Source organism: Mesoplodon mirus (genome assembly GCF_964341445.2).
Source record: "Mesoplodon mirus genome assembly, chromosome: 6".
Classification (NCBI taxonomy): Eukaryota; Metazoa; Chordata; class Mammalia; order Artiodactyla; family Ziphiidae; genus Mesoplodon; species Mesoplodon mirus.
The window spans coordinates 138,957,456-138,970,479 of NC_138982.1; the positions used below are offsets into that span (position 1 = coordinate 138,957,456).

At 47.5% G+C, this 13,024-nt stretch overlaps 1 protein-coding gene across 2 annotated transcripts in view; it reads right to left on the reverse strand.

Annotated features, from left to right (window-relative positions):
- HLCS (holocarboxylase synthetase) overlaps positions 1 to 13,024 on the reverse strand; it is a 186,674-nt gene that overhangs the window by 154,938 nt on the left and 18,712 nt on the right. For both annotated transcript variants that reach the window (XM_082625222.1, XM_082625221.1), the window contains 3 exons: positions 11,697 to 11,859; positions 9,213 to 10,159; positions 4,357 to 4,539 (listed from right to left, as the gene is read on the reverse strand). In XM_082625222.1, the coding sequence (XP_082481348.1) occupies positions 4,357 to 4,539; positions 9,213 to 10,159; positions 11,697 to 11,859 (1,293 nt within the window). The remainder of the gene's footprint in view (positions 1 to 4,356; positions 4,540 to 9,212; positions 10,160 to 11,696; positions 11,860 to 13,024) is intronic.

Genomic DNA, 13,024 nt, shown 5'->3' on the forward strand with positions numbered 1-13,024 from the left:
GTAGAGAATGGACTTGAGGACACAGGGTGGGGGCGGGGGGAGGGAGGGTAAGCTGGGATGAAATGAGAGTGGCATGGACATATATACACTACCAAACATAAAATAGATAGCTAGTGGGAAGCAGCTGCATAGCACAGGGAGATCAGCTCGGTGCTTTGTGACCACCTAGAGGGGTGGGATAGGGAGGCTGGGAGGGAGACCGAAGAGGGAGGGGATATGGGGATATATGTATATGTATAGCTGACTCACTTTGTTATACAGCAGAAACTAACACAACATTGTAATTATACTCCAATAAAGATGTGAGAAAAAAAAAAAAGAAAGAAAACAAACAGCCAGCACAGGCATCTAATCCAAAAGGTAGGTGAGAAACCTAAAGATGGGCCGTATGTAACAGGTGACGGGATGCCAGGATCCTCGCCGTGGAACTTAATTCCATGGGAAGCAAGAAGATCTATCAAGAAGGCTCAGAATAGAGAGTATGATCCAATTCCATTCCCAATCTGTCATCCGTATCTATAATACTCAGCCACCAGCACAATGACGAGAAGGTATTCCAAAATGTCTCGGCATCAGAAAGACGAGGAGGACTCGCCCAGCTGCCTCCAGAAAGACCAGCACAGTTGGTGAGTAGCCACCTTTACACCTGCACAGTAATCCTTCAGAGCACTTGTACTCCAGGAAAACACACTTCTGAAACCCTGGATTCTTTTTTTTTTTTTTTTTTTTTTTTGCAGTACGTCGGCCTCTCACTGTTGTGGCCTCTCCCGTTGCGGAGCACAGGCTCCGGACGCACAGGCTCAGCGGCCATGGCTCACGGGCCCAGCCGCTCCGCGGCATGTGGGATCTTCCCGGACGGGGGCATGAACCCGTGTCCCCTGCATCGGCCGGCGGACTCTCAACCACTGCGCCACCAGGGAAGCCCGAAACCCTGAATTCTTGCACTTCCTTCTACAGCAGATTCAGGGTCTTCTAAGAGGAGTTAATTAACATTAAGAAATAAGGATACACATATGTAACAATCATACCTTCATTCACGCACTCAGTTCCTTGGGCTCCCAAAGTAAAGCAGAATTCAAAGAGAAGCAGTTGGGAGGGAAAGTAGTCCACAGGACAGATACCTAAGATCAACCAGACCAAGTGAAGGGCCCGAAATGAGAAGTGAACATCGCTCAAAATTACTCTTTTCCCAAGTTTTTATACAATAAAGGGCTTGGTCGGCTTGGGGTCTGTGTGGAGTGTTTGTGTATGTGTATATAGAATAAATATTTGCTTTAATATTGTTCAAGCTTTGCATTCCCATGGTTTGTGAATGGGGGTTACCAATGAATAGGAGAAAATGTATCCTCCCACCCCCAGGCAGTTTAAAGAGCCAGAGGACAAAAATAGGAAGCATCTACTGTATATTGTAATATACACAGACACACAATACAAAGCCTTAGGTATTTCAGGTTATGCCCATTCTAAAGAAGATGGAAAAACCTAGAATTCCAAACCTCTGCTCACGGGACAGTCACAAGAGAGCAGGTCACTCTTTCCTCTCCACTGCGACGGCCAAGAGTCAGGAGGCCCAAGTCCCAAGACCAGCATGATCACAAGAGCTCACGGGAAAGGTCAGGGAGCACTGCCAGGGGCAAGCCTGGGTCTAGCTCGCTCCCTGACTTCGGAGCAGGCAGGCACCCTGCACAAGTCCAGCCTCAGCCCTCCACGCTCAGGAAAGGAGGGAGAGAGAAGGTCTAGGAGAGGGACAGCCACCTCCCCTAGGGACCAGAAACCCTCACCCCAAAGGCTATGCCCCATCCCTCCAAGGTGGGGGGGGGTCTATAAATGGGTCCTCTTTAAGTGTTGAAGCTCTGAGGACTGGCTTTATTTTGATACTTTTTAATAAATCACAGAACAGAGCTGTTGCTTCTCCTTCTATTAACACATAAAACAGAGATAAATGATGTGGAGCTTTGGGGCCTGAGATGAAGGTGCAAACAAAAGTCATACCATTAATCCCCAAGAACACCCATTAAGAAGAGGGCAGGGCTTCCCTGGTGGCACAGTGGTTAAGAATCCGCCTGCCAATGCAGCGAACACGGGTTCGAGCCCTAGTCCGGGAAGATCCCACATGCCACGAAGCAACTAAGCCCATGTGCCACAACTACTGAGCCTGAGCTCTAGAGCCCGCAAGCCACAACTACTGAAGCCCATGTGCCTAGAACCTGTGCTCCGCAACAACAAGAGAAGCCACTGCAATGAGAAGCCTGTGCACCACAACGAAGAGTAGCCCCTGCTCGCTGCAACTACAGAAAGCCCGCTTGCAGCAACAAAGACCCAACGCAGCCAAAAATAAATAAATAAATAAATAAAATAAAATTTTAAAAAAAGAAGAAGAAGAGGGCAGACTGGCTCAAAAAACTGTGTAATGAAAATGCAATGACTATGAAAAAAATCATCCATTGCTATACTTTTAATTTTTTTTAATTAAAAACATTACTTAGGGATTCCCTGGTGGCGCAGTGGTTAAGAATCCGCCTGCCAATGCAGGCGACACGGGTTTGAGCACTGGGCCGGGAAGATCCCACACGCCGCAGAGCAACTAAGCCCGTGTGCCACAACTACTGAGCCTGTGCTCTAGAGCCCATGTGCCACAGCTACTGAAGCCCGTGCGCCTAGAACCCGTGCTCCGCAACAAGAGAAGCCACCGCAATGAGAAGCCTGCGCACAGCAACGAAGAGTAGCCCCCGCTCACCGCAACCAGAGAAAAGCCCACGTGCAGCAACGAAGACCCAACATAGCCAAAGATAAAATAAGTAAAATAAAATAAATAAATTTACAAAAAAAAAATTACCTAGTCTTTTTAGACCAGGCACCAGGCACTTATTAGGCACATTATACACTTTTAACTTATTCAATCTCCCAGCAACACCAGTAACATAATAATAATAATTGCACTAAGGTGTTTAATGGGTTTTTTTGTTTGTTTGTTTGTTTGTTTGTGGCTGTGTTGGGTCTTTGTTGCTGTGCACTGGCTTTCTCTAGTTGCGGCGAGCGAGGGCTACTCTTCGTTACGGTGTGCGGTCTTCTCATTGCAGTGGCTTCTCCTGTTGCAGAGCACGGGCTCTAGGTGCACGGGCTTCAGTAGTTGTGGCATGTGGGCTCAGTAGTTGTGGCTCACAGGCTCCAGAGCGCAGGCTCAGTAGTTGTGGCGCACGGGGCTTAGTTGCTTCGTGGCATGTGGGATATTCCCGGACCAGGGATTGAACCCGTGTCCCCTGCATTGGCAGGCGGATTCTTAGCCACTGTGCCACCAGGGAAGTCCCTGCACTAAGGTTTAAATAATACAATTTACACAGAACTTCTATATATACGATTTCATCTAGTCCTCAAATAATTCTGTAAGGTATCCAAATCCTAAATGCTCTCAGATTCTATATCTGTCTTCCCCAAGTGAGCACATCCCACCCAGAGAACTCATAGCTCTAGTCTCTTCTGAAAAGTAAGTTTGCCAAGGGACAGAGAATAACCCAAAAGAGAATTCCTCCTCTTTTAAAACAGTTCAGATAGAGGGTATAATTTGTTCTTTTCCAGCAAAGCAGGGAAGTTTGGTGTTTATAGTCACCTGGACTATTAGGTATTTGCTGAAACTATATAGTTATGTCACTAAACTCACAAATTTCCCCATTTAGGGGAGACAAACAGAGATAGTCCCACAAAATAATTTGCCACAATCAACAAGAAATTGACAGCTTGGCAAAGCAAAAAGATTATTGAGAAGACACACCTGGAGAATGTGGCAACCTGCCCAACCAGGTAGCAGCCGCAGGCATCAAATGCAGACAAAAGGCCAGGAAAATTCCTGAATACATTCCCAACTCCATGACATTTTCCCTTTAGACAAAAGTAAAAGATATCAACTGAAATCCAGAGCCCCTTTTGCCACAAGATGGCAGACTTCAGCACAAAAGAAACAAAAGTTGTGATTTCCCCATCCAAAGATTCACTGAGGAAGGCCCAAATCAAAGCGAAGGCTTTTAATCCCAACTGAATAAACTGCGGTTTCCAAATACACTCTTGACACATAAAAGAGTGACCTTTTCCCCCCTCAAGTGGAAAGGGCCACAGAACTTTAAGACATAACTCCCTCTGAACTCCTATGTTCTTCCCTCCCTCCCTTATATAAAACACCAAAGAAATTAGTTATACTTGGACAACTTTAAGGCGGTTTCAAAACCTGAAGTCAAAATAGAAATGGACAATCACAACAGAAAACAAAATTGAAACCCACTGCAAGGCAACGACTGAGGGAAGGGTCACCGTTCTGACGGAGGGCACCTGAGGAGGTCCCTTCCCAGCCGAGCACACACTCACCTCAGCCGCAGACAGCAGGTAAAGAGGCGTTAAGGCAGGAACGTGTTTTGCGTCACAGCTTAGGCCAAGCGTCGTCAGGATCTCCTTAAGGACTTCATATCTTTTAAAATTGCTTGATTTGAGCAGGTTAAAATCCTCTGGTGTTTGCACTACTGGTGAGCTGGGAGGTAGTTCCAGGTGCACCTGAGGGAAAAAGACACCGTGATGTAAATCAGGGGCACTTAGCGACATAAAGAAAAGCAGTGGCTTTACTACTTTTTCTGAAAACTTGAACATGAATCCTTCTAATCATCAACAGTATATAAACCTGGAACCTGAATATTTGGTAAGGAACAACAAGCAATAAAAAGATTCGAGGGAGCCCATTAAAATCGTGGCTGAAAAGATCTGGTGGAAATGACCCCGGATAGTAACTTTCCAGGTCCCGAATCTTATCGCTAAACAGTCACGGGACCTTGGGCAAGTCAATTAACTCGGTTATACGACAAACGTTTAGGAACATGGTTGTGCTGAGGACCCAAGTACAGTTGCTGCTGAACTGGGGGAGGCACAGTGAGTCAGGCTCGAAGCTTCTATTCCACCTACTGGTCATAACTCCTGGGGACGGGAGTGGCCTCAGTCACCGCTTTAAGGGTGTTTGCAGGAATACAAATAGAGGAGTAGGGTTTGGCGGACTCCAGAAAGGGCTGTCCCACCTCCCTCCTTCACCTGATAAGACTTGGAATTTCATGTATTTAGTTCAGGCTTTGTTGTACAGTTAAAATGAAAGTAGTTCTGGGACTTCCCTGGCAGTCCAGTGGTTAAGACTCCACACTTCCCCTGCAGGGGGCGTGGGTTCAATCCCTGGTCAGGGAACTAAGATCCCAACATACCGGAACTTCTAGCTGACTCAAACTAGAACCTTCCTATCAATGGTCTGTGTTTTGGTATGAAGGAATGTACTAGAACTTCTGGCTCTGTTGAGATGAGATTTTAACTGGGCATTAGAGCCTGGAGGATGCCAGAATACTCAGTACTCAGAAGGGCAATCTGACCATGCTTTATTTTATTTTGCTTTTGCCAGGGGTCAGCTGTGGGATTCTACTGCCTGCAGAGCACCCGGCTGAAGTTATAAGAACGTTATAATAAAATGAAAAGTATAGTGCTAGGGGCTTCCCTGGTGGCGCAGTGGTTAAGAATCCGCCTGCCAATGCAGAGGACAGGGGTTTGAGCCCTGGTCCGGGAAGATCCCACATGCCGTGGAGCAACTAAGCCCGTGCACAACTACTGAGCCTGCGCCCTACAGCCTGTGAGCCACAACTACTGAAGTCTGCACGCCTAGAGCCCGTGCTCCACAACAAGAGAAGCCACCGCAATGAGAAGCCCACGCACCGCAACGAAGAGTAGCCCCCGCTCGACACAACTAAAGAAAAGCCCGCGTGCAGCACCAAAGACCTAATGCAGCCAAAAATTAATAAATAAATAAATTAATTAATTTTAAAAAGTATAGTGCCAGCCTTCAGGCAACTTAAAAATCTCTCAATTCCCACTCAAGCCATAACCAAAACAAAAACACTGCCCAAATATACTGTCTAAAACAATCCACTTGTTGAAAGTTGGAGCCAATCTGAAAAGTTTGCGGAGGACTGTCCAGCAGAGTCCCCACATTCCAGCGGGCCAGCTGAGGGCTGCCTGCTTCACCCACCGCCGAGCCTCTTGCCCACGAGCAGCAGGGGAGTCTGTCCTCTAAACAGCCCTAGAAAAGGAAGGAGGCAGAAAAGCGAACTCCTTTAAGGTATATGAATCCTACTGTGTCTCCTTCTACCGCGCATTCTTACCCAAAATGTGTGCCTCTCATCTCCAGGGGTCAAAGCCAGTGCTGGGACGGACGGTCGGCATGGCAACGGGTCACGTTTAATTCACCTGAGCACGTGACTGTCCGGAGATTACCTCTTACAGGTGGCAGAAATCAAACGAGCCAAGTTCTGTCCCCAGCTGGGCCCAAGGAGGGGCGCGAGTGTGGTTAATGGCAATGTACTCCCTGGGCTGAGCAAGTACACTCAGGGTGGGGTGCTATGGAAGTCCCTGTCACAAGTGCGAGATGCCGAGGACGAAAAGGAGAGCTCCCCCTCCGAGCGGGGCTCCGGATTCCAGGAGGTGAGAGAAAGCACAGCTGTCGACATTGTGGGCGAAGCGCGATTGTCGGTTTCAAGGTTAGGTGCTTCTACAACAGCAGCGAGAAGAGAGGCCGTCTGGCTCTGCATCTCAAAACAGCCACCAGTGCGTGTGCATGCCGCACCCACCCTCCTGGTCCTCTGGCTGTGATGCTGTTGCCATAGTGATGGGCCCATTTCTGTAACTTGGCTTCGTCTAAAGTTAAGGCATTTAGACAAGCCCCAAAGCCCAAACTAAAAACGTCTCCAGTCACAGACGGGACGGTGGGTGCTACTGGCATCTAGCAGGCAGTGCTGCTAACGACCCCACAACAAAGAAGGAACCGGTCCGAAATCTCAACAGTGCCATGGTTGAGAAACTCTGCTATAAAAGCAGAACCGCGTCTGCTATGTGCTAAGCTAAATAAGAACACAAAATATTTCAAATCCATTTCACCGGCTCTATTTGCACAACTTCATGCCAAACTCCTGGTCCATGTGATAAATCGAATGTCAGCATTAACCCACAGCCTTAAACTTTCCCTGCAAATCTGATCAGCAGAACAGTCCATCAAAATTTCCTTTTTCTAGGGCTTCCCTGGTGGCGCAGTGGTTGAGAGTCCACCTGCCGATGCAGGGGACACCGGTTTGTGCCCCGGTCCGGGAAGATCCCACATCCTGCGGAGCAGCTAGGCCCGTGAGCCGTGGACGCTGGGCCTGCGACATGTCCAGAGCCTGTGCTCCGCAACGGGAGAGGCCCCAACAGTGAGAGGCCCACGTACCGCAAAAAAAAAAAAATTTCCTTTTTCTGTACAACAATGAATGCCTTGCCTAAGGTCTCAGTGTCAGCCCCCTGGCTGTGAGACCACCACCTATTGAGCAGCTGTGGTTTGTCCTTGAAGTCCTCCTCTTACTGGGTTACATCATTGCCCCGTTTATTATAAAAATGAAGACTATGAAATTGAACAGGGAAAGAGGAAACTAACCAGCCTGTGCTAATATTTATTGGTTGATCTCGGCAGCAAGGTATGGTAGTGACACAGCCCTGAGGAGAAAACAGTGACCCTGTCACACAGAGACTGGAAGTCATTTAAAATCAAAAATGACATTCTAATCCCCTGCATCTGATTTCTGAGGCTACATCATGTTGCCTTTTATCCTAGGGCAATGCACGCGTATCAAATTTTATGACGGTAACGGGGTCAATTTAAATGGTACAGCAAGCAGATTTGCTATGTAACTCGGAAAAATGGATCGCCAACAGTGCCGAATCAATTTTCTAGTACAAGTCTGTGCACAGGGGTGGTAAAATTCACTGCTGAAAGCTGAAATGCAGCTCTAGGAAGTCAGGTTTTTAAGTGGATTTTCTGAGTTACTATAGTTACCATATTTGCAGACAAAAAGATAAGAGGAGCTTTATTAGGCCTCCAAAAAATAATCCAGTAGTTTGCAGCCCACATGAAACCTGCTTGCGTTCTATGCGTTCATCTGCGAACATGTTCATGCCCCCTTAAAGAATATTTGGTCAGAAAACCCAAGAGACAATTTCTAGGAGGGCTGGAGAGACGCACAGCATATGAAATGAAACCATACCCAAAAAAAAAAAAAAAAAAAAAAGGAAACAATTCCCTAACTCAATAAAAAGATCCCTATAACAAAACAAAATCTGTTACGCTCATCCTGGGAACCATTCTGGGCAAGATATCCACATCTACTTAGTCTTCTCATCAGATCATCAGGGACTTCCCTGGTGGTCCAGTGGTTAAGACTCCGCACTCCCAATTCAGGGGGCCCAGGTTCAATCCCTGATCAGGGAACTATATCCCGCATGCCACAACTAAAAGATCCTGCATGCCACAACTAAGACCCAGAGCAGCTAAATAAGTAAATATTCAAATAGGAAAAAAAAACTTTTGCCCAAAGGCATTAAAAGATTTGCAGTAAATGATCAGGAATTCTGAAGTAGTCTATCCTGCTACCATTTGCTTAAACAAACAACAAGCTCAAAAGAAAAAGAATGCGGGGGATGGGGGCGCAAGAAACAGCAGATGAACCAAAGGAGCCCCCTTAGCACGGGAAGGGAAGTAAAGTTTTCCTTTTATCTCTGTTTCCATTTTTTCTTACCTATACATTAATTTGCTATAAATCTAAATCATTTCAATATTCTCTTATTTGAAACTGTTCTCAGCACTTAAATTTTAAGACTGACAAATCATAAAGGAATTGAGGATCTAAAGGTGTTTTCAACACTCACTGTCCCAGCAGTTGGTGAGCATTCACACAAACCCCTGACAATATTTTAATATGACAGTTACTACTGCTTGGAATTACCACCCCAAGGCACTCAATTCCCTTCATTAAATAACAGTTCGATTACATTAACTAAAGTGTGCTTTGAGGCAAGAGAGTGGGGACTGATGGATTTTAGAAAGAGTATCACCAGTGTATAGATCAAGACAAGAAACAAATTTTGGCTAATTCTTGGTTAACCATCAATCTTTAATTAGCCATAATATCTTCTGCCTCATTCCTCCATCACAAGTATTTCGGTGAAACAGGATATCCACAGGAAAGCCTGCTACTCACCATCAGCAAAAATTCCCAGCCGAAAGTCAGAAGCACCCCCCCAGCACACAGACTCTCCAACCTTTCAAAGTACATTCTTCGAGAGCGTATCCAATCAAAGAGACCCAAAGATCCTGACACGGATGCCGGCCTGCGTACCTGGCAAAGAACAGCTTCTCCTCCACATGTTCCGAAAGGCACTTGCACAATCAGCCTGTCCTCGTCCTCGTTGTCCAGGTGGCCCTGGAGCTTGCCAAGGCTGAGCGGCTCCCCGGGGCCCCCCTCGAAAACGCAGCCGCTGCTCAGGACGCTGAGCCTCACCTGGCTCCTGTCCGCCTTGCAGAAAACCAAGCTCTGGACTGTGTCCTGCAGTGGGGCCTTCCTGGTCACCTGGAAGCCAGCAAGCGTGAAGGGCGATGACAGGCCCAGTACCTTCCCTCCCTGAGAAAGATAGGCCATGAACCTCCGGGACAGGTCCTCAGGGACGGACTCCCTCGTGGCAATGACCACCAACAGGCAGTTGTCTGGCCACGGGTCCCTGAGAGCACTTTCCAGTGGCAGGTGGTACAGAGTGTAGCAGTTGGTGTCCACGCAGTCGGCCAGAGCTGACCGGACCTGCTGGAGCCGGCCCAGCGCGTCCTGGGAGTCGGACCCCACGTAGAGAAGGATGTTGGGTGCCTTTCCCGTGAGGTTGACCCTCCTCTGTTCTCTCTTGGGGCAGAGGTCATACGCAATACCCTCCAAACCACTGCTGTAGTCGTAGGGAAGATCTGGAATGTTCTCTGCAGAGGCAAACTTGACGGATTCGATGGTGCTGTTCTCAAGCTCCAAACACTCGTGGCAGCTAGAAAGATGGAGGTGACAGCGCTCGACGGAGCCCACGCCTCTGTTGCTCTCCCCGGCAGGCTCGCCGCCAAGGGCACCGCCTTGCCCCTGCGTGAGTGCGGAACCCAGAACCTGGCGGTCCTCTCTGCCAACATGCTCCATAGCCTCCAGCTCAGGCTTGCTCTCAACAGAAGATTCAGGCTGGGGCTCCAGGAGCTGGGCTGGCGCGTCTGAGGCCTGATCCTTAAGTTCCTTCAGAGCGGAGTCGTGCAAGTGGATGGCTAAAGAGAACAGAAAAGACAATCCATCAACCCTCTGGTTTGTCACACAGCTCAGCTCAGGGCACTCTCTGCGCTGCACGACCTACATTCCAGGGCAGCCCTCATCCCCCTCGCCGAACTCTGAGGCCTCCTTGAGAACCACGTAACTGCTCCCACCTGCTAGGAGGGTGCCCCTGACAATCCCGAGTAAAATCGCACGTTTCCACACCTTTCCCATACAGATCGGAAAACCTCAGACCCCCTTATTGTCTGGTGAAGAAAGTGAGATTCGGAGAGGTGATTTTGTCCACTTGCTTATAGATTCAATTTTGTGGCTATCCATCTCCTATATGATAACGAAACTCAAAAACAAGGCACATAGCTAGAGTCTATCCACGCACGCCCCAGGAAAAAGCCACTCTCAGGACACTTCATTGGATCAGCCGGGGAGAAGGATCTTGCCAGTATCTTGACCCAGGTCTGGAATATAAGTTTACAATCACTGATTCAAAAAACATTAACTGAGCACTTGCTAAACGTCTGGCATGGTATTAGGCACGTGCACATGGCCAATGGGGAAATGAAGTGATTTTCACAAATTTCCAGAGCTGGTGACACTCATTGGCTCAAGATACAAATGAAGACTTTCTTGTAAGTCAATTATACTTCAATAAAATAAAAATTTAAAAGTATATGTGTACATCGGCTTCCCTGGGGGTTCAGTGGTTGGGAGTCCGCCTGTCAGTGCAGGGGACACGGCTTCGAGCCCTGGTCCGGGAGGATCCCACATGCCACGGAGCAACTAAGCCCGCGAGCCACAACTACTGAGCCTGCGTGCCACAACCGCTGGGGCCCACGCGCCTGAACCCCGTGCTCCACAATGGTGGGGGGACCACCACAGTGAGGGGCCCGCGCACCGCAGTGGGGAGTGGCCCCCGCTCTCCGCAACTGGAGAAAGCCTGTGTGCAGCAACGAAGACCCAATGCCACTGGGAGTGAAATTAATTGATTAATTAATTAATTAAAAATTATATATGTGTATACATATACATAAAAAAGACTTACATGGACATGGAAAGCCTACTTTTAAGCCTAATTAAGGAAGAACATTTTGCGTGTTTCCTGAAAAAAGATGTGTCCCAAAATGATGTAGTATATATGTTTTCAGTAAAAAAAAAACTGTTAGATTTAGAACTTCCTAGTAACACTGGCTATGCCTTCCATTCAGTTGAACTATGGTCTAGAAACCAGTTATACTGTATGAGAGTGTGTGAAATAAATATTATATGGGTTCTAACTTTGCAGGCCATTTCATGAACAACACAATTATGGGAAATCCTTCTTTAAGAATTTGAAAAGCACTAATGATATAGTCAGGGATAAGCACCACAAAAAAAACTGACACATGTATGAATGTTATATGACTATGGTTCTATCCAAACTGCTGGCTGAATTAAGCTGCAAATAAGCATTGCCCTTAAGTCATACCAAACAACAGTCCTTAAGCTCATAACTAATGGCATCCTGCTATGATGAAAACACCTCCCAAGATGACTTACAAACGATCTTCTGGGGTATCAGTCCATTAGCCACCTGGAGTCTATCCTCAAGAAATGCCACTCCCAGCTTGCTGAAGTCATCCACACTTGCTTTGGCGATTAACTGATAAGGATCCCCAGGTCTGCAAGCTAACGGCAAGCAACAATCCGACCACTTCACAACCTGAGAAGAAGTGGGTGAGGGAGGAGGAAGAAAGACAGGATGAGATTTTTCTTCTCTAAAATAACCAGATACTTTACTTTTCCCTTCAGCTCCCACCACTATATTACAGTCAAACAATGAATTACTGGATAGTACTTTTTTTTTTTTTTTTTTTTTTTTTTTTTGCCGTACGCGGGCCTCTCACCGTTGTGGCCTCTCCCGTTGCGGAGCACAGGCTCCGGACGCGCAGGCTCAGCGGCCGTGGCTCACGGGCCCAGCCGCTCCGCGGCATGTGGGATCTTCCCGGACCGGGGCACGAACCCGTGTCCCCTGCATCGGCAGGTGGACTCTCATCCACTGCGCCACCAGGGAAGCCCCTGGATAGTACATTTTAACACCAAAGATGTCCTGGTTCAAACATTCTCATTTCTACATAACAGGGCTTACAAAGCACCAGATGTACTCTCTCATTTAAAAGTAATTGAAGTCTTAACTGCTTTTCAAGGGACTAAAAGGGGAAAGGGCCATTCCCTACATACTGGAAAGACGTAAACTTGCCCTTCACTAACAGGAAATAGGAGAGAACAAGCCCGCAGTATCCAATGATTCATGGCTATTCATTCACCCTTAGATCAGCTTTTCTCAAAGTGGGGTCCAAGACCCACTACAACAGAACTCCCCGGGAGCAGATGAAAACTTCATGTTTCTGGGCACTACTCTCTGTCTGGTGCTTCAGACTCTCTGGAGTTGCAGCCCAGGAATCAGAAGTTTAAACATGCTTCCCATTGATTCCTGAAATGTGAGAGCAACCTTCTCCAGAGAGCTCCGGCCTGTCGCAGTTCACATTTCCACCACAAGGGGGACAGGGAAAATGAGAGTAGACAAAGCTCAGTCCTTTTAAGCCAGCGGTCCCCAAACTTTTTGGCACCAGGGACCAGTTTCGTGGAAGACAATTTTTCCACGAACCGGGGTAGGGGGGATGGTTTTGGGATGACTGAAGCACATTACATTTATTGTGCACTTTATTTCTATTATTATTACACTGTAATATATAAGGAGATAATTATACAACTCACATAATGCTGACAGGAGGCGGAGCTCAGGCAGTAATGCGAGCGGCGGGGAGCGGATATAAATGGCTATAAATACAGATGAAGCTTCACTCGCCCATCCACCGCTCGCTCAC